This window comes from Copadichromis virginalis, linkage group LG12 (genome assembly GCF_057382275.1).
Source record: "Copadichromis virginalis isolate Kocher_CV1m ecotype Utaka linkage group LG12, C_Virginalis_male_GT1.1, whole genome shotgun sequence".
NCBI lineage: Eukaryota > Metazoa > Chordata > Actinopteri > Cichliformes > Cichlidae > Copadichromis > Copadichromis virginalis.
In genome coordinates, this window is record NC_140629.1 from 8,453,411 (window position 1) to 8,479,629 (window position 26,219).

The 26,219-nt window shown below is 40.3% G+C and overlaps 1 protein-coding gene across 2 annotated transcripts in view; it reads right to left on the bottom strand.

Annotated features, from left to right (window-relative positions):
- The window catches only part of tacr1a (tachykinin receptor 1a), a 53,699-nt gene that overhangs the window by 9,716 nt on the left and 17,764 nt on the right, over positions 1-26,219 (bottom strand). For both annotated transcript variants that reach the window (XM_085474596.1, XM_085474597.1), the window contains 2 exons: positions 21,341-21,535; positions 1,452-1,602 (listed from right to left, as the gene is read on the bottom strand). In XM_085474596.1, coding sequence (XP_085330722.1) covers positions 1,452-1,602; positions 21,341-21,535 — 346 coding nt within the window. The remainder of the gene's footprint in view (positions 1-1,451; positions 1,603-21,340; positions 21,536-26,219) is intronic.

A 26,219-nucleotide genomic window follows, 5' to 3' on the forward strand; every position in this document is an offset into this window, starting at 1 on the left:
ATTTTTTAAAAGTCAGGTCAAGGCTCCAAAAGCCCAAAGGCGATATAAGGGTGGCGGCTCACAACAGCTTTTGTTTGCTACATGGATCATTTTAGTTCAGCTGGGTGTCTTTCCTTTTGTTATATTTCTTTAAGAGTTCAAAATGTGTTAATTACATAAATAAAATGTAATTTTCTCTGTAGCACTTCATGGATTTCATAAGCAACACACCTTAGTTGTTCACACAAAGCATAAAGGTAAAAAACAATATATACAGTGTTATCTTCATTTTAGATGTAGTATAGTAAAGTATTTGCGGCTCCGAGTGTTTTCTTTTGCGTGGAAACCGGGTCCAAATGGCTCTTTGGGTGTTAAAGGTTGCTGACCCCTGCCCTATGACATTGAAAGCTTGCACATTTAAAACATTTTATATGTTCTAGTGTGAATTAAATTTGAGTTTTTGCGATTAGCAAATCGCCACATTCTGATTTTATCGATATTTTACACAGTGTAGTAACTTTTGAGAATTTTGAGTTTATAGAGTCATAGATGAACTCAATATGCTGTCTAACACCCAGAGGAAATCCACACAGACACCCCCATTGAGGCTCCCCATGATTAGCAAGAGCAGTTCCCCAAATAAGAGAGTGAGCCAGTAAAACGTGTCTCAGAAAACCAGTACTCACAACAGTGTTACAGCAGGTATTGTCAGTTTCCGGCTTCATTTGTTATCTCTTAATGATGAGATTACAAACTGCACTGCATCGATTGTTTCCACTGAGAACTCAGCATTCACCAATGTCATTTTAACAAGACATTGGCCAGCAGAGCCAACAAATCTGTTTGTGCAGAAAATTCTGAGCTACTTTGAAATCTTTCTGGGGCAAAATAAAAATATAATAGATCATGAGACACGGTCAGCGCTGCCAAGACAGACAGTGCTCACTGGCATTTAAGAGAGAATAAACAGATGATAATTTGACACATTAATCACTCTCTATTTTAAAAAATGCCAACTCTAGCATATGCACTGCTAGCATGCTAAACTTTAGCAGAAGTTGGCACTGACCACAAAGAACTCCTGAGGGTGTAGTTATTGAGAATGCAATTAGCTCAGCAGGTTTTGGAGAAATGAAAGTGATCTCATATTTGCTGTTAAAGACGGTGGCTCACCAAAGTGACAAAAGAATTTACCGCGGAGGAGTCGTGGTTTTCTACACCTAATGAGCAAGAAGAAGAGCTAATGGTGAAAAGAGTGGATTAAGAGACTGCAGTTGGTTAAATTAGCAAAAAGTGGTCTGAAAAAAAAAACAGTCTAAGATAGAAGAAAGGACTGAGAACTCAGATTCAGGTGTGTGATGCTATGATGATTTTTTTATTACACGAGGAGACATCAGTCACATCCTGCTCAGGGCTGCAGAGCACAAAAATATTCTGATTACATTAGTGGTGAAATCCAGTAGGCAGGTTACCTTGCGTTTGGCAGTCAGCTGCTCCTTGTAGCGGTCAGAGGAGTCCCCAGGGATCTCACTGGCCCAGAGTGTCAGTCCCACCACCAGGTAAGCACAACCCATCAGCAGCAGTGGAAATGAATATATGAGGATGACCACACACACGTAGTACCTACAAACACATATTCTATATTATTACAAAAATATTTATCTATTCAAATAAAGTCAATAAGTAAATGCATTTGTAAAAGCAGACACATTGGCATGTATTGCATGGTAAATGGAAAAACTGTAGAGCAGCCAGGATTAAAGTATGACTAACTGACTCCCAGCCACTCCAGCACAAATTAGTCAAGACAAGGCACAAGATGTGATACCATATGCTGAACTCATATGTTTTATCAATCAGTCAACAATTCAATTTCAGTTCAATTCAATTTTATTTATACAGAGCCAAAACACAACAACAGTCGTGTCAAGGTGTTTTATATTGTAGGTTAGACCCTAGAACATAGGTGTCAAACTCTGGCCTGCGGGCCAAATTTGGCCCGCAGCCTAATTACATTTGGCCCGCAAAGCCATACCAAATTACTATTAGAGCTGGCCTACTGGTATTATACAGCTAATATATATATTGTTTAGTATTAAGCTTTGCTTGTTCCATATTCAGGTTTCCAGCAAAACGTATTTGAGTCCATAAGAAAATATTCATTCTTATATCTGGAGGAAGATTTTTTTTTTCAATAAATATTAATGTTAGCCCACGACTTTGTTCCAGTTTTGGCCCACTGTGTATTTGAGTTTGACACCCCTGCCCTAGAATAATACATAGAGTCAACAGCAGTCAATACTCCAGAAACTTGCACTTTGAAGTAGGATTTGGAGCAAGAACTTCATCTTATGCTGCATAACTAACCTGCCCTGGTACCTGTTGGATCAAAAAGTGAAAGAACTGGATTTTGTAATCTGACTTAGTCCTAGACTCTGGCATGCGGGTGCAGAGTCACATAAGTGTACCTTTTGGATGCACTTATTCAGACCAATTCTTTGTGCTGTCCTTGCCTAAAGAGTTTGAAGCTGGCAGCTCTGTTCTTGGAATGGACTCGAAAGCTTTATTTGTATCAACAGACAAAGTAGTGCTCAATTTGTGCATTGTTCCAGAGTGAGGCTTGAAGTGAACCCATTACTACTGTTGGTGAATTAAAATAATTTCCCTTAAAAAAAAAAAGGTTATAAGAGTCCATAAGAGTGCAGCTCAAGGAACACCTAAGATGCTGCTCAGTAGCCTCAAACTCCCAGGCCTCTAGTAGAGGACCAGAGATTGAGGAGTACAGACATAGAGATGCAATCGCCCACTTCTCATCAGCCAAAGTAATGGCTATAACTGTCAACCTGCTGAAGTTCAAACTGAGCATCAGATTGGGGAAGAAAGGTGACTTAAATAACTCTAGACTCTGCATGGTTGTTGGTGCCTGACGAGCTGGTCTGAATATTTCAGAAACTGCTGACCTACTGTGACTTTTCCACAAAATCATCCCAAAGTTTACAGAGACTGGTCTGAAAAAGAGGAAATAGCTCCCTGGGTGAAAATGCCTCGTTGGTGTTAGAGCCTGGAGACGAATGGCCAGATAAGAAGGCAACAGCAGCTGAAACAACTTGTTTCTCCCAGTTTATACATACATTTAACAGGAAACAAGATAATGTATAATAGGTCCTGTTTCACAGCTTAAGTTACCTCCTTTGGTTTGCAAGAGTCAGGAGTTGATGTTACAAATATATCTTTTAATGAAATCCTGCCTTCATGCACCACCTGTCTTTCCTTAAATGTTCTTTAATTTATCATGAAACTGGTACACAGCTGCTGTTAAAGTGAATTGTTAAATGTTGTCATTTTTATGCTTACCACCTCTACATTGTTTCAAACTCTGTGATCAAGGCATTCCTTTGTCCCCCTCCCCAGCCTCTCAATGTTCTGGGGGGAGGCTGTAGTGTTTTATTACAAGCACATCCCATGTGAAGGATTTGGGCTAGAGGCAGGTGATGAGCATTATGCTCCACCGCCTGGTTCTGACCAAGGCTTCCCTCGTTAGTGAGTTAAAGACCGGTTGAAGATGTTCTGTTATGTCTTGTGTTCTTCATGAGGAATAAGTCTCTAAACTAGCGGGGCATATGGAAACACAGACCCAACATTTATTTAGCCATTATATCTCGAGCATGCAGCTATCCGTGAGTTCAGTTTCTTCTTCGCACCTCATATGGGCAACAGCTTTTCTGCATCCTGATTCATGTGTGTGAGACTTTTGTAACATCAGCATCATATTTTTGTTTTGGCGAAAAGCAGGTGATTGTGTCTGACGTCCTGGTGTGTGTGAGTTACAGAGAGGTGTGAAAGTATGTGAGTGAAGCGGTATCCAGCTGGGGCAGACATGATTCTGCAGGTCACCTGCCCAGTGGACAAAAGAAATAAAATAGTTGTGTTGATGAAATATGAATGATAACATGAAGAGTGTTTGGTGTTTCTCAGCCTGAAGCAACTGCAATGCTACTTTCTGTTTTTAAGGAAGGATAGTTTAAAAAAAAAGAAAGACAGAGATGTGTGTTGTTTAAACAGTGATGAGAATAATGAAAACATGATGTGAGAGGTACATAAAACACACACAAACAGAAAATGCATTAACCATACTAACCCTACATGCATGTATATATACAATGAAACTCATGAAGACCAGACAGCATCTTAAGCATGAGATTCTGTTTGTCATCTTGTCCAAGTCACTAGTAAGATGAAAATGATACATAGAGTAGTGGACTGAATATTATAGGAGCACAGATGTTTGCACCACATAGGGAGAAATCAGAATGCTCATGAGGGGTCTTGAATGAGTGAGCTGAGTGAGCTGATTGTTGAGTTTCTGGTGTGTGAAGAAGTTTTAACATGGCGCACATTTGGTTACATGAGAAGAAACTTATTATGTGATGAGACAACAGGGTTATGCTGTATGTTGTGTGTGGCTGATTGGATGAATGTTTGAGATTAAACTGGTTGATGAATTAGGATTGGTATGATTCCCCCCCTCCCGAGATGAAGAACACGTGTCATGATTTAACAAGGCCTTTCCTTTCTTTTCCTGTCTTTTCTTTTCTTTCTTTTATTGTTTTTATTTTGTTACTTTCATAGTGCACTGAAAGTTTTGTTTAATTTCTCTGTCATCTAAGCAGATCTGAACATTGAATAGGAAGAACTACTACATGTTGTTGCGAACGGTTGCAAAGTGAGTTTCTCCAAAATTAAAATGGGCTCAGGAGAAAGCCACTTATTTGGGACAATTAGGAAGCGAGTCCCTTTTTCTATAAGGATTCAACGAGGAAATCCAGTATAAATTTTTTTCTTTTCGAAAGGTCGTCATTTTGCTGAAGGTGGAAACGAAATGCGACGATAGATTCCGCTATCAGCAAAGAAAGAATTAATGAATTAATGATGAGTGAAAATAAAAAAGATGGGGAACTGACTGACTGATAAAAGCTGACAAAAGCTGACAAGAATTGACTGACTTAACACCACTATGTGAACTTAACCCCCACGCTGATGTGACAAAGGTGTGGATGTATCTCTGTGTGTGTCTCTTATTGCAGGAGCAATAGGAGACCACAGGAGGAAACCTGGGTCACATGACTATGTGAACTCTGCAAATTTAACCTTTTTAGTTGTAATTTTTCTGGGTTTTTGAATTTATCAAGGGTGTTATTCACCACCTTGTGTTGCTCACAGAGCTCACTGTGAGAAAGAGTGTATACACCTGCGCAGCGATAACATTTACATTTCTTTTCTACAGTAGAGGATTAATCATGTGATTTGATCATGTGATTTACAGCAGGACACGCAACTTAATGTTTTTCTACTACAGGATTACTGAGTTTTTGTGTGAAGAAAACTGTGGTTACAGGCTATTTGTTGGTGATGAAATTACACTGTGTTGTTGAGAAAATGTTGTGAATGTTACAGGGGAGAAGTGAATACAGTGTGACACATACTGTGTTTAAAACCAGTGTTACTTCTTTTTACAGCAGAGTGTTAACTTTATGACCTTTTACAGTACCTCTGTAATCTGGATGGCCTACGCCTGACCACCAGTATAATGTTGTTTGTTTTTGTTGTTCTAATGTTTGTTTTTCCTTTAAGAGCGCTTGTAAAGGATTCAGCACAGACAGACAAGTGATAATTGAACAGATGTGCAGTGGTTACAGAATAGTTACATGGGGCTCATTATCTGACCACTATTGAACTTATGGTGAGTGACAAACTTAAGGAAAGTCACTGATTACAATGTGGAATGACGTTGAGATTACAATGATTTGGAGCAAATTATGGAAAAAGTAGGGGTTTAATGAGTTTAGAATAAACCTGCAATGATACTTGTCTCTGTGATGCTGAATACTTTATTACACTTATGAGCTACAGTTGGTTGCAAATGTGAAGTTTGTTTTAACTTAAAGACTTTGTCTTCTAGGATACAGGCTCCGGGTGGAGCTGGGAGTTAAATAAGTTTAACATTTAACCACTGACTAATGTTTTGAAACAGAAAAACTTTAAATAAAATGAAAGAGATTCGACGTTGACGTTGAGGAAGATAACTAAGGTGTACGACGTGCTCTGCCTTAAATCATCCGCGGCGTTGGAACATGAGAAACTGAGGGATGAAGGGAGTGTGCCAAGCTCCAAAAGTGACAGCGCAGAGGAGGTCCAGCGATGGACTTGTGGTTCTGTGAACAGCACAAATGCCGGTGACTGTGAAATAACTAACAGCACTTTTCCCAAAAATGAAGCCAGTAACTTACTATCCTAAAAGATTAGCTCTAGTTGCTTATGCTTTACCTCCGTGTGTGAGATCAGTATGTGCAGCAGCTCAAGCTGTACAATGTTCTGGAAAATAGTTTTATTTTACCCTTTTGACACTGTTAGTTCTACACGAAGTAGATGTCTACTACTGCAGACTAAAATTACATTTCTGTCAGCTGCAAGACACTTGTCTTTAATGTTACTGCTACTCTTACAACCGCACATAACCATAAAGCGGTGCACAATTCTGAATCCGTCAACCCTTTTGCCAACGAAGGAAGAGGGCACTTCTCATGAGTGTAGAGAGCACGTGGAGACGGAGTGTAAGCCAAGAAATGACTTAATAGATGTGCCACTTGTTGAGGGAAAGGTTTGGTTTGTTGATGGTTTGAGCTTTACAACAGCAGAGTGACAGGCTAAAATAGGTTTTATTGTAGTAGACAGCAGAGGTGTGGACTCGAGTCACATGACTTGGACTCGAGTCAGACTCGAGTCATTAATTTTATGACTTTAGACTTGACTTGAAAAAATGTTCTAAGACTTGTGACTTGACTTGGACTTTTACACCAATGACTTGGGACTTGAATTGGACTTGAACCGGTTTACTTGAAAAGACTTGATATTTTACCCCAAATATAAAATTTAACTTGCATATTATATAGAGATTGAAAATGTGACGTCATTCACGGGTAGAACCGCAAAGGATTCTGGGAACTCGTGGCAAGCGGTACTAGCGCACGCTTTCAATTAAAATCAGTTATACAGCGATAAAAAGAAACACAAAAATGTCAAGAAGCTGTTGTATTATTAACTGCAATAGCCGGTCGCATGACAGCCACGGGAAGCCGACGGGTAAAGAGATCGGTTGTTATCGGATTACGTCGTTGAAGAGAAATTGTTCAAGCCATGTTTCCGAAGTAACAAAGACGCGACTGGATTGCAGCCATTCAAAGACCAAATATAACGTCCCAGAACACTCCAGCTCACAGGTTAGTCTGCTCCAAGCATTTCCACAGAGGTCAGTCTTCTGTTGTAGTTAATACGTCATTTTTCTTAACATAATTGGTGATATAGGTTACAAGCAAGTCTGGCGCTGAACAGAAATTGTCGCGCTATGCTCCTTTGTTTATTGTGCATAAATAGTGAATTGTCCTGACACAATATTGCGTTTCGCTTCTGTTATTATGGTACATTGACAAAAACATATGCTTTTATTCACAGGATAAAACAGTTGTTTTGTATCACTAATTGTCCAGTACGATTACAGCATACAATATTATTGTCACTGCTACATTTCTGTAATGCTACCAGAAATTATTTCCATTACTAATTAATTGCGGTTGAGCTCAAAGGTTATATTAATAAACGGTTAACGAATGTGTATTTATGACGACGATTTGTGAGACTGGTAAACTTACCTTTGTTTGTACGATGGTCTTTCGTTCTACACGGTGCATTTCAAGGTCCTGTACCCATCCGTCGGTAAACTGTACCTGGGCTTGTTGCAGTGACCTGAAGTTACTAAACTTCATGAGTGTATGCACTCACTCCAAGAACCATATAATTATAAATCTGAGCGTGGTGAAAGTTGGGCAGCACGCTAACGTCTTTGGTCCACTCTGTGTGCTCGTAAGGGTCTGACCCTTTCACTCCTTTGATTTTTTCCTCGTATCTTTTCTTTGTCTTTTCGTCGAGTCTGTCTTTGTACGGACCGGCATTGTTCTCCTTTTGTTTTGTACATTCCTTTTTTGTGCGGCAAAGAAAAAACAAGAAGGCATTGAAACCGGAGAATGAACGTTTTGCGGTGCTGCAAATGCTTGCATTTGATGCGGTCGTTGGATTGTTTTGCCACGAGTTCCCGGCATGCAATGCGCGAAAATCACGTGATTGTTAAACAAGCGGGAGGGTGCATCCGGCCTCCTCGGCTGTAATTGGTCCAGCCCAGAGTCGATCATGACTAATTGGCCAATCCAACACCTTTCATTATATATACCCTGAAAAAAAAAAATCCATCGGCCCATAAAAACAAAAAATTGCCAACGGCCCACCGGGCAAATGCCCGGTATGCCCGATGGCCAGTCCAGCTATGGCTGTGGCCATATAGCATCACAGAGAGCGAGATAGTTTGTTTGCTTGCCTTAGCAACACACCCAGTACAAGGCTCTAGAGTGCGACCAATTTGGTCGCAAATGCGACCAAATTTTTCAGTGGTGCGACTAAAAAAAAATTTTTGGTTGCACCTGTGCGACCAACTGTTCGGATAGCAAAAAAAAAAAAAATCTGCAACCTTCCCTGTGGTCAACAACAGACACACATTTTGCCCCTATCGTGGACTAAACCAATCAGAGATAGTCAGGGGCGGGACCTCTCTGATTGACCGTGGTCCAGTTGAAAGTGCAGGTGGAAGTGGGAGGTGAGTAGCTTGAATAAAGCGATATCAATTCATTAAATCCTGAATCGACTTTTAAATATAACTGTTTTGCCAGAAACGCCAGATTCTCAGATTAAAGCTCACAAAACCATTTCAACAACAACCAAACAGCAAATGAGAGCAGGTACACGGATTCCACACAAAGACGTAAAGACAGAACGGACAGACGCAACTTTGTCTTTCTCGGCTTTCTCACCCGACGGCCTGTAGACGGACACACAGTCGGAGCTTAGCGATCCTGATGCGTCCGGTCCGCGCTGTGTTTACGTCTTTTTGCGCTGATTCTGAGCTGCAGGTTTTGTCTCTATCCAACCAAAATTTACCGAGCCAACAGCAAAAGAAGCAGCAAACTGCGCTTCACATTTGATCAATGTCGTCATGAATTTTGCTGTTTTGCTTCCACGACTTCATGCACAGCTAGCTCTCGCTCTACAGTGGGGCAAAAAAAGTATTTAGTCAGCCACCGATTGTGCAAGTTCCCCCACTTAAAATGATGACAGAGGTCAGTAATTTGCACCAGAGGTACACTTCAACTGTGAGAGACAGAATGTGAAAAAAAAATCCATGAATTCACATGGTAGGATTTGTAAAGAATTTATTCGTAAAGTAGGGTGGAAAATAAGTATTTGGTCACCTCAAACAAGGAAAATCTCTGGCTCTCACAGACCTGTAACGTCTTCTGTAAGAAGCTTTTCTGTCCCCCACTCGTTACCTGTATGAATGGCACCTGTTTGAACTCATCATCTGTATAAAAGACACCTGTCCACAGCCTCAAACAGTCAGACTCAAAACTCCGCCATGGCCAAGACCAAAGAGCTTTCGAAGGACACCAGGAAAAGTATTGTAGACCTGCACCAGACTGGGAAGAGTGAATCTACAATAGGCAAGCAGCTTGGTGTGAAAAAATCAACTGTGGGAGCAATCATCAGAAAATGGAAGACATACAAGACCACTGATAATCTCCCTCGATCTGGGGCTCCACGCAAGATCTCATCCCGTGGGGTCAAAATGATCATGAGAACGGTGAGCAAAGATCCCAGAACCACACGGGGGGACCTGGTGAATGACCAGCAGACAGCTGGGACCAAAGTAACAAAGGTCACCATCAGTAACACACTACAACGGCAGGGAATCAAATCCCGCAGTGCCAGACGTGTTCCGCTGCTGAAGCCAGTGCATGTCCAGGCCCGTCTGAAGTTTGCCAGAGAGCACATGGATGATACAGCAGAGGATTGGGAGAATGTCATGTGGTCAGATGAAACCAAAGTAGAACTTTTTGGTATAAACTCAACTCGTCGTGTTTGGAGGAAGAAGAATACTGAGTTGCATCCCAAGAACACCATACCTACTGTGAAGCATGGGGGTGGAAACATCATGCTATGGGGCTGTTTTTCTGCCAAGGGGACAGGACGACTGATCCGTGTTAAGGACAGAATGAATGGGGCCATGTATTGTGAGATTTTGACCCAAAACCTCCTTCCATCAGTGAGAACTTTGAAGATGAAACGAGGCTGGGTCTTCCAACATGACAATGATCCAAAACACACCGCCCGGGCAACAAAGGAGTGGCTCCGTAAGAAGCATTTGAAAGTCCTGGAGTGGCCTAGCCAGTCTCCAGACCTCAACCCCATAGAAAATCTGTGGCGGGAGTTGAAAGTCCGTGTTGCTCGGCGACAGCCCCAAAACATCACTGCTCTCGAGAAGATCTGCATGGAGGAATGGGCCAAAATACCAGCTACTGTGTGTGCAAACCTGGTAAAGACCTATAGTAAACGTTTGACCTCTGTTATTGCCAACAAAGGTTATGTTACAAAGTATTGAGTTGTATTTTTGTTATTGACCAAATACTTATTTTCCACCCTGATTTACGAATAAATTCTTTACAAATCCTACCATGTGGATTCATGGATTTTTTTTTCACATTCTGTCTCTCACAGTTGAAGTGTACCTCTGGTGCAAATTACTGACCTCTGTCATCATTTTAGGTGGGGGAACTTGCACAATCGGTGGCTGACTAAATACTTTTTTGCCCCACTGTATCTCTCTCTGTACTTCAAGAACAGCTTCCCGTCTCCAATCTCTGTTTTCTGTATTATTCATTCGCTTATTACCCACCAGTCTACCGTTGTTTACAGCGCTGTGGCTGCTGTCTTTTTCTTTTCTTTTTTTCACTTAAATGACCTCAGACAAGAAAGCCTATTTTTTCTGTTATTCAATACTGAAGAAATTTAAACTTTATATGCAGAACATTGTAGAATATTTTTAAGGTTATCTGCTATAAAAAGCCAGACCAGGAAAATCTCCTTCATGTTTTTCTGTGTTTTATTCTCAGTTACTTTCACACAAAGGCATCTGCTGTGATGTTCACAATTCTGAAGAAGTCAGTACTGATAAATGATCAGAATTATAATATTTCTGACTGTCTGAGGCTAAGTTGAATTGAATCGGGACTTTGAAAACCAGAATCGAATGGATTATAGAAATCAGTGATGATACCCAGCCCTAGAGAGCAGCCTAGGCACGACAGAAGTGGATGTAGCTGTAATAGGAAAAGAACTATTGCTAACTTTTCTGTTAAGTTAAGGCCTGATCCTTCTGAAATTCATAGCCAGTGCTCTGACACGGTGTCATCAATCTTTGAATGCTGAAAAAGCACAGTGTATCCAGAAAATACAGGGTGGGCCATATAAATGGCCCACCCTGTATATAGCGCCAAATCACAGCAACAGTTGCCTCAAAGTACTTTATAGTGCAAGATACCATCATATTTTGGTGAATATAGACGTAAACACATGAAATATTTCCTCTGCTTATTATGTCTGGCGTCAGTTCTCGATTTTTTGAGCATAATAGCTTGCTAAATCCCTGAATGAAAATGCATGTTAAAGGTAATAATCATTTCTAAATCATAAGGTAACTATCTTTACATATCTGTTTGAACAAGGCAAAATTCAATTAAAATTCACATATTAAAATTTACAGCCTCTCTTTAGCTATAATGTCATAAGCATTCACGTCAGTAAGACTTGTCAGTGCCACCCTGGGTAAAGATGTCAAGGTGAGCTTTCTGACTCACAGACGTAAATGGCCTCCCATTGTGTTTCAAAACTGTCTTCATGTGGTGCTTTTTTATTCAAAGAGCCTTCAGAGACTTTACATCATTGCCAAAAATGGCACCAGATGCATATGGCATATGCACTCATTCTGAAGCGGTCCTTCATACGGTCTCCCCTCTCTAGACAATGAATTATGATGCAGACATGTAAAGCAAGCAAGGATCTGACTGAATCACTCACTTAAGCTTCAGATTAGCATACTTGAAATGGCTTTAAATTTATTACTACATCCAGCTTCACAGAAAAAAAAGCTTCCTATGCTTACATTTTGGCTCTACATTGTGTAAATAACCAGTGTAGTGAAATGTAATGAAATCACTCAATGAAATGAAATGACTCAAGCAATCCACTAATGTTAATGTCAAATGTGGTGGTCGGAGGGCCCGGTGGCGCCAGTGTCCGGCAGCCTCGCCTCAGTCAGTGCGCTCTAGGGCAGCTGCGGCTACAGTGTAGCCAGTGTGTGAATGTGTGTGTGAATGGGTGGATGACTGAATGTAGTGTAAAGCGCTTTGGGGTCCATAGAGACTAAGTAAAGCGCTATACAAATACAGGCCTTTTTTTTAACCATTTAATAAATGAGAGTCCACAGAGACATAATTTAGATACCCAAAACTAACAAAGTAGCTACACAAAGTCAGGTTTATCCATTAAAGCTGATTTTACTTTTCTGTTTATTTTTGAACTTCTTAGTTTTCATTTTTTAAAATGTTTGGTCTTTTTTCACTATGATGATTTTCCCTCATCACCACATTCAAACCTTCTCATTTCTTGTATGCTTATGATTATGGTCATGATTCTTGTTGAATCCCTAGCTATTACTGTTCCAGTGACACTGGCTGGCGATACCCTGTTAACCAACAGCTTTTAGCACAAGGAATATTTCCCGAAACGATTGCATGTGGTTGCTCAAGACGTCTGGCAGTCGATGTGAAATCGACAGCTAAAGACTCAGTAATAGGGACCTAGAGATTGTTTAAGTGAGTATTTTTTTCTGGAGGTCACCATGGGGTTGCTAGCTGGTCTTCAGGCCTATGTGACTAGGTTTTTTTCCTGTTAGCTTCCAAACTGAAGGTAAGAAATAAAGTCATAACATGCTTAAAACTAGCTTAAATAGCTACTACAGACTATGTACAAAAGAAAACATAAGAATATGGAGAATAAAGCTAAAGCATAAGTGCCTTATAACTGAATTATGTCTAAACAGAGATGTACCTGTTAGAAAAGAAGACCGACTGTGCAGATGGTTTATGGGAATTTACCATTTGGCTTACTTGATCCTTAGCCCCAGTTAAACCTTTTCTGATTATTATTGCTAGGTTAAAGTCTTAGTGGATAATGTTTGGATCTTCAGAGTCAAAAGAGATGGCAATGTTAGTTTTGTACTGTCTCAGTGTGGAGTGTCCTTTGGTTTCACAGTGAAGAGCCACCCTCAATTTATCACACCCTCTTTCAAAACACTAAAACACTTTAAGACAGAGGACTGAAGTGAACTACTATGCGAGAACTATTTCTATCATTGAAATTTATGGCTTCCACAATTTGAACACAGTTCAGCTTTTACATCTCTAGTCTGTCCTACTGGTGTTAGGGAAAAGTGTTAAAAGGTTACTTTAATTAAACAATCTTCTTTATATCTGGACATGTTGGAATTGTGTAACTAACTTCATAATATTCATTCTTTTACATTTATATTTTCTGTCAAACTGGGGCCTAACATGGAGGCTACATTAGCTTTAGAAAGCTGCAAATGTAATTTTAATGATTTTGTCCATTTTATATTAAAGAAAACAGTGAATACTCAGTAGCTGATATATAGACTCACGAATCCACACGTTGCATGGTTCTGTCATTCTGCACCATTTTGGCTTTGATGAATACACCACAAGATTTTAGAAAATTAACTTACAGTTTGATATTTATGTCCAGTGCTCAGAGCAGAAGTAATTATCTGGTTAATAGTTGTGTAATTCTGGCAGGTGAACCAACTGTGGGTCAGCGTTTAAAACCTCCCCACGTGTTAATATGTTGTGGTATTTTCCCCCATTTTAGATTTCTTTTCACTCAGTTACAGAATGGTAAATGGCCTGTATTTGTATAGCGCTTTACTTGGTCCCTAAGGGCCCCAAAGCGCTTTACACATTCAGTCATCCACCCATTCACGCACGCATTCACACACTGGTGATGGCAAGCTACATTGTAGCCACATCCACCCTGGGGTGCACTGACAGAGGCCGGACACTGGCGCCACCGGGCCCTCTGACCACCACCAGTAGGCAACGGGTGAAGTAAATAACCGAGACTGTCCAAACCGGGGCTCGAACCCGGCAACCTTCGGGCAACCTTCTGATTACAAGACGAACTGCCAAATCTTGAGCCACGGTCAAGATTGTGTTCATTGCAATGGCTGCCAACAAATCACAAAAGAAAATCGGTGTCGATATTCCAGAAATAAAATCATTTGTGTGGCTTAAATGCTCATTGTTGGCTGGTTTTTTGCTGCAGACAGGAAGGAAAAAATCTGTCTGTGACATCATTTCTTGACACACATATTCTCTAAAGGTGTGAAAGCTTGTGCTGGTGCTCACAAACACCAGCTACTATCTATGTGTGCTGTTGCTGTTTATATATTGCAGTTATCTGGGCATTATCGACTTAGTATTTCAGCAGCAGTAATAGATAAATGTTGTGGGTTCTGAGGAGAGTCTTATAGCAGAAAGCCGCCAAGATTAAGCAGCATTACACACATAATGGAAATGTCTGATATACACTCAGTGCATATGCTCCTTTATCGGGTCAGTAAAATATTTAACAGGCCTGGTTCTCTCTGTGTTGCCAGATTTTGTATTTTGGTTTTTCTTTGTTTCTGTTCCCCCTGATCTTTGGTTGTTTTACCTTCTGTCTTTGTGGTTGAGGAACTGTAAGCAGCGACCCCAGAACTGTGTATATTTGCAGTAACATGACTCAGGAAAGGTGATTTAGTGCTTCATTTATTATCTCTTGTTGCGGAGGACACACTGAAGCATCTCTTATGAACATGAAGGAGGTAATGCAGTCCCACAATTCATAACATCAATTAATACTCAACAGTAAATCACAAAAAGTGTTGCAAGTCGTGCCACTCTGCCGCTGAGGTTTTGAACCTTCAGCAGCAGGTAACATTAAACCCACAGGTGTACCTTGAACATTGAAAAATTTGAAAAAGCAGTTGCTCCCTAAACCTAATAATTGGTTGGGCTTCAGTCAAGCGTTTATGATAACTGTCAGTGAGTCTTTCCTCTGACTGTGAAGGAACTATGGCCCACTTTTCTTTGCACATTTCTTTTAAGTCACACTGGTTTTCAAGCAGGAATAAACCGTTTAAAGTTACACCAAAGCATCTTAATTGGATATAACTCCGGACTTTGACTAGACCACTCCAAAAGATGAATTTTGTTTTATTTTTTTTAGCCATTCATGTGTTTTGGTGTACTACATGTACTTGAGCTGTCAGACATTCTCCCTCAGGATGTTGTGGTAGAAAGAAGAACTCTTAATCTCAGCAGGTTATCCTGAAGCAGCAAAGCAGACCCAGACCATCACACCACCATGTTTGACTGTTGGTATGATCTCCTTTTTATGAAATGCTATGTTAGTTTTATGCCAGATGTAACGAGACTCAAACCTTCCAAAAAGTTCAACTTTTTGCCAACTATTTTCCCCAAAGTCTTGGGGTTCCTCAAGATGATCAGCAAATGTGAGACAAGCTTTTTTGTTCTTTTTATCTCATGGATACCATTTTTGTCCAGTGAACACTCAGTCTAACTGAGACTGAGAATTTCCAAGCATAATTGTGGTTGGTCACAGTTAACTCATAATTTAACAAGACTGGGGCTATTTCACAGGGTGAGGTAGGTTTGAATAGCCGCTTTTCTTTAAAAAGTCTTGATGCATGCTCAATCATCCAGGTAAGTAAATCCTAAAAGGTTGATTCTGTTCATCTGGACGTAGCGTTTTCAGTGGGAGAAACGTTTCATCACTCATCCAAGTGACTTCTTCAGTCTCAGCTGATTGCACGTTTCCCCAACCTTATAAACAGTACATTGCACAATGATACTTGATAATTAGACATCAGGGAAACCAAATAACCTCTGGCTAAATGGATGGCACAACACAGAAGAGCTATCTCGTCAGGCCAGGACTCTGCAGTCTATTTACACCTACAGGCCAGTGGACACTCTTTCAATGATGAGGATGTACACATCCTGAATAGGGAGAAACCCTGGTTTGAGTGCAGAGTCAAGGAGGCCATTTACGTGAAAAGGGAAAGACCATCTCTGAATCGAGGAGGGGGCCTAAGCGTACATCTTTCGCCATCTTAAAATGCTGTGATTGTAGCCATTCCCCAACTCGCTGTGAATGGTACTCATGGCCATTGATCAGTGGTCTTTGATCAGTGGTTGTTGATCAATGGTCATGACGATTTGCATATTAATGATCAACCTTTTAGGATTTCCTTTAAAACCTGAAATGATCCTTTAAAAACTGCACTTTGAATTTACTTGGGTATCTTTGACTAATATTATAATTTGCTGATCTACATATGAAAAGTTTACAATAATAGCCATAGCTTCATTAATCATTAAGCATGATCATTAATCAAGTTCAACTTTAGTCACAAAAAGCCCAAATAAATGGCAGGATTTACACTGGATCATCTCTACATGAAGGTAGAGAAGGAAAGAAGATACGACGAACAAATAATCTAGAAATAAATATGAAATCTTTTTTACTTTGACCTTGTGAGAACCTATGGACTAAACACATCTTTTTTTTTTTGACTATTTCATTTATTTTTCAGCTTCTGCAATTCCCTGAATGTTTCTACCTGTTTCTCATTTCCCAATCATCGCTATAGTCTTTTCCTTCTTTGACAGATTATCTGTGGTTTTTCTCTTCTCAGTATTTGGTACTTTTGTTGTCATTTGTATTCTCTGTGAAACTTCTTATAGGTTCTTGCTTTGTACTGTATGTGAGTCTGTGCTTGTGTGCCAGTGTTTCCAAATATGATTTCAAATATCCAGTTATTTAAGCTCCTGTTTTGTTGACAAAGCAGCTCTCCAGTCACTAACATTCGTGTATAATCAGTCTCGGCTGGCAGTTTTGTAGCATTACTCTAAAATTCTACACTTCCTACAAACTCAAATGCCATTAAAATACAGCTTCACTGAGATGAAAGCCATCTCCACAAATCAGATTAATGAGCACAGTCGTAGTTCTGAAAAAAAAAAGCTGGAGGTTTGTTTCTTGCTCGCAGCTGTTTTCCTCCACCTGAGTTGACCACATTCCTAAAGGAGGAGCATTTCCAATGCCAGCACGTTTTACAGTTCATAATGGTTGTTATGGCCTCGTATTTGGGTGTATTTGAGTTTCTCCGACTTGTTAGTTTTGTTGATATTTGTAAAAAAATAAAATAAAATACATTGAATATATAGAGCACTTAGTAGCTGTGTGGTTAGTAAAATGTTCTTTTTGTAGTAGTTTAGAAGCTTAGTTAGAGACTCATTTGATCACATTTCCTGCTGCAGAAGTTCACGATTGATTATGGAACTTCTTTTGTTGATATTAACAGACTTCCTCACTGAGATTTGGTTCACACTGTGGAACAGGCCTTTCTAGAAAGAGTGGTCGAGTAACACAGGATGTTATGTCTAGATTTCTACTGGAGCTGCGACATGATACTTACCAGATCGACTCCTTGACAGAGTCATTCTGCTCAGAGGGCCCGAGCAGGCTCTTATTTCTAAGTGATGAATGACGCTTTAGGGAAAGGAAGCTGCAATATATCACCTAACTGACATACAAGCAAAATCAATAAAACCTTACTCAGTGGAGGTCACAGCTGCACTGACAAATTACACACAGTAATTTATATATACAGGTTAATGTGTGTGTGTGCATGTGTGTCTTTAAATGCATAATAATTAATGAATATGGAATACATTTTTAACACATGGGAACAAATGGATGCATGCCTGTTGTTCAATAGTAGCGTTCATATAAATATAAATATAAATACATAAATAAATATATCTATATATAGATATATAGATAGATAACTTTATAGATATATATGGAAGGAAGGTCAGCTGTTTTTTGACTTTTCTTGCTAACAGAGGCAAAAGATTACTGGAGGTAACAGGAGGACAACTCCAGACTGCTTCACTGTCACTAATGACAGGCTCATGTCGTGCAATTTTACAATGCCCAAAACATGCTGTAGCATGTTAAGGGGGAATAGTTTGTAAGCTGTCAGTGAAAGCATGCAGTAACATCTATTAATACCCACCTATGAGACCTTGCATACTAATTCCCACTGACTGCAAAGTCAAAGCGTTGGGCTTTAATCACAAGTGTCATTTACAGTCTTGTTAGCTCAGCTTAGTAACTGTTTTCTCACTCAGCTCCGGCATGTCACTGATTATGGTTTCATTAAAAAAATAATAAGTGTAGCAGGCACCCCATCATGAACAATGAAATTGCTGTTGTGATGTTCATAATAAGCTATATTTCCATGGAGAAATGTGGGAGAATATGGGGACGGCAGTGGCAGACTGGCACCGAAGCAGAGTAAACATCGCTGCTGATGAGCTGAGAGGGTGCCATCAGTGGGGCTGCGATCAGCCTGTGTTTGTGTGTCATTGTGTGGGTGTTTTTCTGTGTTAACATTTGTAGAATCTACCTGTGTTATTGGCATCATATGTGGTATTGGACAGTCATCCCACTAGGATTACAAGAAGACAAGCAGGAGAAACTGCAGGTCACTGGGGTGGTGTAAAGTGGGGATTCGTCCTTTTTAGATATGCTGTGTTTATCCAGCTTTGGCTAAAGCACCTTCTGAAGTTTGTATAACACAGCAAGGTGTCCGTGTGTGCAGAGAGAAGATTAACAGGCGCATTTGCACAACAATACATTTCTTTGCCTTTTCTTTGATCTCAGATCACGGGGTGAGGGGAAATGCATTTGGAGCACTTCGACAGAAGTGACAGCTTTTGCTGTTTCCTCTGCTCAGGCAATGCATAAATATGGTGTTAAAATGATTCATGTTAATGTTCACTCACTGCCTTGATATGAAAGCTCTTTGGTCCTATTTTAGCAACCAGAGGAAACATGATAATTGGAGGAAAGGGTGCTGACTGGTCATGCCTGAATGAACTGCCTGACCAGGCTCACATAGTAGTAGTAAACCATTTGAAGAGCCTGTTTTAACCTTCTTTAACTTGCAGCATCTCTCATCCAAATATCTGCCACACATCTTGTCAAACCTCTGCAGCACTCACACAGTTTCATATAATACATGATGAGAGTACTCAAATCTGCCAGTGGATAACATCAGGCATTAGTTCAAGCAGACCACAAAGTCAAGCACAGCACCAATCTCAACAGGTGAGCTCATCTCAACACCAAGCCATTGGCCGGTGGGTCCATCCAATCCAAATCTCAGATAGGGCACAATATTTAAGCTGCTGCACCCTGCCCACAGTTGTTGCTGCCCATCTGCGATCCACTCTGAAACACAAATCCACCCCAGCTCCTCCTTTCATGTTTTTCTGACTTAATATCATTTAGTACTCTGTTTACTACTAGGTTTTTGCAGCTTTTAGTGATATTATTTTTCTGTTTAAATGCTGTTTCACTTAAGGTCCACATCTACTTCTCTAAGGGTGTGTTGTTTGGGTTTTGCCTTCTGTCTTCAGAAGAATAAACACAGTCTGATGCTAAAAGATTTTGGCACTAAAGGCTCTTTGAAATCAGCCTAAACTGGAAAATACAGATAATTTAGGGAGCCAGTCGGTAGCCCGGACTTCCAACAGTATGATTAGGATGTGAAAACTTCAGCAGAAAACAATAGTTGCTTCCATCAAACTTCTCCATAAGACAGACTTAAGTAATTAAAAGATATTCAACTAACTAATTAGTTTCCACCATTTAACTAACAAAAACTCCAAAGTTTCTGACCTACACATTTGAAGTGATATTCTTGATTTTTGCATTTATTAGTATTTTAAATTAGCCATTAAATCATAACTGTCATGGTCCTGGGCCGTGTTGGCCCAGTATTCTTAGTTCTCTTGTATTTTTGTATTCAGTTCCCTGTTTAGGTTCTGTTTCCTGAGTTGCCCTGTTATGTTGTTCCCTGTGTGCTTTCCCTTTGTGACTCTCACCCCCTGTGTGCCCCTCTATGTATTCATGAGCCCTTGTCCCCTTTCGTGTTTTATTCCATGTTTTCCCCAGCCTGTTATGTCTGTGTTCTCCCCGTGCTCTCTCCTCCTGTCTGAACCTCTGTACTTCCTGCTTGACTCTGCCCGTCTCCCGTCAGTGTTATGTTCACCTCGCCCTGTCTCGTTATGGTTATCTGTGTCAGCTGTGTTCCCCGTGTGTTCCCACTTTCCTCGTTAACCCTCTGTGTATTTCTGTCTGCGTCTCCCTCTGTTCGGCGTCGCGTTCTCCCTCATGTTGTGTGTTATTCTCCCCGTGGTTCCTGGTACATCTCATGTTTAGTTTTTCCAGTTTAGTTCAGTACTGTTTTGTGTTTCACCATTAAGCCAGCATTAAAACTGTGATCTGTAAGTTTATCCCCGTGTCTGTGAGTCTGCATCTTGGGTCCTTCTCCTGCCTGCCACACAACGAATCATGACAATAACTTCATGTTTGTTATTGTATTATTGAGTAAAATACCTATTCCTCTTTTTGCCAATTGTCATAAAACCTAAAAGCAGCCTGGTTTATAAAAATGTGACAGTAATAGGCTGTAGCAGTGCATTAAAACTGGTTAAATGTGTAAATGTGTAGTGTCTGCCAGGCAGATGTTTCTTCCAAATGTTCCCCAGTAAAGAGAACATTAATGAAAAGGTGTTTTTGCTGCATGAGAGACAATGACCACTTTTAAATAAAAATCACAGCAAAGTGCTGAAAAGAAGAAAATGAGCTACTGAATATTCAGCAGTATAAGAGAGAAGACTTTGACTCCACATGACTGAATTAGAAACCTCAAGAGTAAAATTTCCTTGAATGCTGGTAATAACTCTATTTTGAATTCTGTGTGACCCTCTGGCTTAACTCTCTTAATCTGTCGCATTTCAGATAACAAAATAAAAAATAAATCAAGTCCACATTTGGCTACTTAAGTTGATGACTGAACAGGCTCTTTCATTTATAGAATTGAGGCTGGCTTTTAGACAAGCTGGAATCAATAGCTCAGCAAGGGCACTTGTCCAAAATGCACCACATGCAGTCAGTCTTCTGTGGTTTAATAAACAGCCAAATGAGGCCGTAGGTTCTGTTTACATTAGGCTTTTGAGTCAGCTCTTCTTTTTGTTGTCCCACAGGCGGTTTGTCTGAGTGCCGTCACTTGACTTACTTTGAAAGCTTTAATCATTTTCACTGAATACACACAAATTTCACAAACCTCCCAAATTTGTTGTTGATGGGAAAATAATTAGCTAAGCTTGTTGACTTGAATAGCTGCTTGCCAGAGAGACTCACTCACATCTTTTTGAAGTCAAACACAGTGTATTCTGGCCAGTCGATGTAACACACCACACGGCCAGGGACCTCAGCCGTGTTGGAATAGTAGTACTGAGGAAAAGCCAGGAGCAGAGCCAGAACCCAGATCACACCCACCACCACCTTGGTCTCTGTGGAGGACATGCGCTGCTGCAGAGGGTGGATGATGGCCATGTACCTGCAGGGACACAAATGCTTCATGGTTTACATGAAAGAAGAATATAGGACAGAATAAAGAGCTTTACAGATAGAAGATTCTTTTTTTTTAGCATGGGATCACAAGTTATTTAAGTCCTTGACGTGGGCAAAGAGTAAAAACACTCACAGAAATAGAGTTTCTTGAGAGTAACTTGAACATGACCTCTGGGATGTGAATATTCACACGTACTTGCCCACTCAGCACCAGTAAAAACATGACCTTTTTTCTTTCATATTTACAGGTTGAAAATCACATGACGTTTTCATTTGTTCAAAAATTATTTAGACTTTGAAGATGATTTTTTTCTGCACGGGATCGTGAAACTATGCTCCCTAGAGAGTAGGGCTGCTACGATTAGTGGTCTAGTCACAATTACGTCGACAATCAAAATCATCGACGACTGATTTTATAGTCGACGCGTCGATTGAAGCTTTGTAAGATCACAAAAGACGCATGAATAAGTAGTAGGATTTAAGAGTGTAATAACGGACTGAAACAGAAGATGGCAGCACTGCATGTACAAGGATGCCAGCTGCCGTTAAACCCCGAAGAAGAAGAAGTAGCTCTGTCCCAGAATTCATAGCGCAGCCCAGCTCAGTTTCCAATAATGGCGGCAGCTGGTTAGTTTTAATGTTACTCTTATTATTCTTTCTGGTTCACAAAATAAAGTTTAACATATTTTCAAGCAAGAATGTAGCTGTGTAAACCTCAAATATCTGCTCAGTTTATCAAGACACCACATATTTTCAAAAGCGCTCCGACATCTGTTACCCACTAGCTCGATAGCTAGCCGGGGGCAAAGCTCACTAGAGCCGGTGAGAACCCCGGACTCCGGGCAAATCGTTTTCAAACCCACCGCTGTCTTTCGCTACTCAGGTTAAACATATATAAGTCACTTAGATAACTTAAAAATTTTATTGTTTGGCTTTTTTTTAGTATTTTATTTATTCCTGAGTAAATCTGTTTGGCTGAGATTAAAGTTATAGTTTTTACACAGCTAAATAAACGTCAAGCAGACAACTGATTATCAGAAGTGTGAGATGCTGGAGAATATACTCCGGTGTCCTGTTATATTTTAGATAGCAAGGAGTTTATTAAACTTCACCGAAACAATCTGCAAATTTCATTAAAATTTAATAAAATGGTAAATGGCCTGTATTTATATAGCGCTTTACTAGTCCCTAAGGACCCCAAAGCGCTTTACATATCCAGCCATATCCAGTCATCTACCCATTCACACACAGGTGATGGCAAGCTACATTGTAGCCACCTTGGGGCGCACTGACAGAGGCACCGGGCCCTCTGACCACCACCAGTAGGCAACGGGTGAAGTGTCTTGCCCAAGGACACAACAACGAGACTGTCCAAGCCGGGGGTCGAACCGGCAACCTTCCGATTACAAGGCGAACTCCCAACTCTTGAGCCACGATTGCCCCTCAACTAAACTATCATCTTGCCTTTATTTTTAGTTAGCACATACCTTAAACACTTAAAGCTGTAAGCTAATGATAGTTATATAAGAGCAGATGCATGCTGGTGCAATAAGCTGTAAGTTTTACGTCCAATGGATGCATGATCTGATTAGTCGACTAATCGCAAAAATAATCGTTGACTAGTCGACTATCAAAATAATCGTTTGTGGCAGCACTACTAGAGAGACACTGGAATTACAACATAAAAGTGTTTCATAAAATGTGTGAAGGATTCCCATCAGGCTCCCTCGACGTTTCCGTAGTGATTTCACACTGCCATGTTCATGCTCCTCATCAGAGACGAAGAGGTGCAGGAATCACTTAAAATGACCTTGCACATCATTGACACTGAGCTTCATTACAAAGTCCATCTAAAGTCATTTTTCTGTTGGATCTCATTTCTCCTCATTGATAATACAATACTTCAGGGAGAGAAAGAAATAATTATCAACTCCCCATCAGTTCTTATTTTAAACCTCTGTATAGATTTTTGACTTACATTTATTAGAGATTTGGTTGTATTGACTGAGTTGCACTTTAATTCATGTTTTTCCTGCTAGCTCCATAATCTTGAAGGTATGCTTATCTGGTGAAGTGTTTTCTTTATGGAAGTCATTTCTCAAGGATTTTCAGTTTCAATTACTAAATTCCCACACTATGTGAAAAGCCTATAATGTTGATATTTTTGTTGTACACAGTATACTGTTACTAATTTTCGTCTCTTTTCAGAAAAGCTCTCAAATGCCATCCTGAGCCAAAGAGGTCTAATTAAAGGCTTAATCCCACTAATAACCCAAATGAATCGCCTAAATGGATATTCTCACTCTAATTATATCAAGCACAAGAGCAGGCTTTTAAAATCAAATGCTCCCTGCAGTCCACTGAAAGCGGGAGATCAGTACCTCGGCTTTACCTTAGCTCTACTTCAAAAGGCTCTGGCAGCCATGTGGCTTTTCCTTCATGTAGGTGAGTCATATTTAAGCTGGTGATGTCAGATTCAAACACACACCTGCAGAGAACAGTGGTCCGCTTGCCCAAAAGCCCAAATCACCATTATTATCCCTACTGGCATGCAAACTGGACACCAAACTACACTTGCCTTCACCCTCCGCATGTTCTCGAGTTCTTCTCTCGGCCCTTGGTTTTTCTTGAGCTTTTCATGTTCCTTCCTCCTGATGTTGCCCCAATTCAGTATAGCTACATTTATTACTACAACCATCTTCCTCTGCTTGTCTACCACTATCATTTCTGGTTGGTAAGCCATCACCAGTGGGTCTTACTGTATTTGGAAGTCCCACAGGATCTTAGCTTGGTCACTCTCAACCACCCTAGGGGGAGTGTGTCTCATATTGACCTTGGAACTTAGGCCACACTCCGTACAGATGTTCTTGTACACTATGTCAGCCACTTGGTTATGGCGTTCCATGTATGCTTTGCCTGCTAGCATCTTGCACCCTGCTTTTATGTGCTGTATTGTCTCAGGGGCATCTTCACACAGCCTGCACCTGGGGCCTGGTTCTGTTAGATTAATCTTCTCCTGCAGTTACAAAAAAAAATAAATAAAAAACACATTCAGACACAGACACACTTCTTTACCTGAAAGTAATTTCATTTTCATGGATTTGCTGGTAGAGATCTTAGCACCCCTGTGTTTCCCTCCCCTTCATTCATATCTTGGTAAACACACCCTTGAGACTTTGTACTTCAAACATCTGTCTGTAGGCAATATCTGATTCCTCTCAATAGGATTCCCTCTCACAAGGTAGCAGGTAGCTTGGGCAGTAAATGCTGGATGTCATGTCTGACATACACCTCCAGTTATCCACAAATTGAACCTAAAACTGCAATGGCAATGCAGTGGTTCAATATAAACACCATGAACCTGCTGCAGAGTTTTCCTGTAATGTAAGTGATTAAGAATGAGACAGTAAAGGTGATTGATTAATTATTTATTTTATTTTTTTCAGAAATTGTATTTGAATGTAGGCGGTGGTAATTGTATTGTTAATCTATTTCTTGTGGTCCTTCATCTTTTTTTGGTTTACTATTTCTTTTTGCAGCAAATTACGTAAATTTCCATCTGTAGCTGGAAGCTGGATGATGGTAGCAAAGCTTGTGTGTGTTTCTGTATGTGAGAGTTCATTGTGTTTGTGAGATGTAATTTGAAGTATTGCATCTGTTGTTGCCATTATAGACTCTTTGCATACCTGTAAATCCTTCAGCCACCACTCACTCATGCAAAACCAATAGGAGCAGTCCACAGGGACTTCCCTGAATAGAAACCAGTTACCATCCCAGCAGCAGACATCCAAGAAAGTGTCTCAAGTATGATGAGTTGGACAGCACCATTCACACTTACTGGCTAAAGAAACGAACTGCACTCAATGAGCACGACAGCACAAATGAACCAGCTGCTACTGGATGAGATGCGAAATCGCAGAAATGGCAAATGAGGATTGATGAGGATTTCAGGGACGTGGCAACACTAAAGGCCAACTTCAAACCAATTACGCAAGTCACCATTAACCTCCTAAGACCCGAACTCTTCCACGACATGCATTTTACCTTATTTTTGTTTTTATGAAAAATCAGAGCCACATATGAAGGTATTCATTTAAATTTTGATAGAACAGTAGCAGTATAATGTCCTCGTAAGTAGATATCAGGCCCTTGTAGAGCAAAATTGAGTATTTTGGTCTAAATAACGCACAATGTGATGTCCACATATGTGGACGCCAGGTCCTAGAAGGTTAAGTGTTGGATTTACCAAGGAGATGCCCTGTCCCATACATTGCTATGCATAGGCACGAATCCCCTCAAAATGGAGAAAAATTAGCCTCCTCATCTACATAGATGACATCTAGTTGTGACCCAGTTTGTGTAATTCTGGTTTAAGTTATATTCTTTGATTTATTGTTTGTCATGGGTTTGGTTCTTTTTATTGTTTTCTGCTTGTGTCATATTTATAGTTCCTAGTTCACTGTCCCTTCCCTGTGTTTTACATTTACAGGGAGTGCAGAATTATTAGGCAAATGAGTATTTTGTCCACATCATCCTCTTCATGCATGTTGTCTTACTCCAAGCTGTATAGGCTCGAAACAATCAAGCGTTTCATTCAAAATAGTCAACAGGGTCACAAGAAGCGTGTGGAAAAACCAAGGCGCAAAATAACTGCCCATGAACTGAGAAAA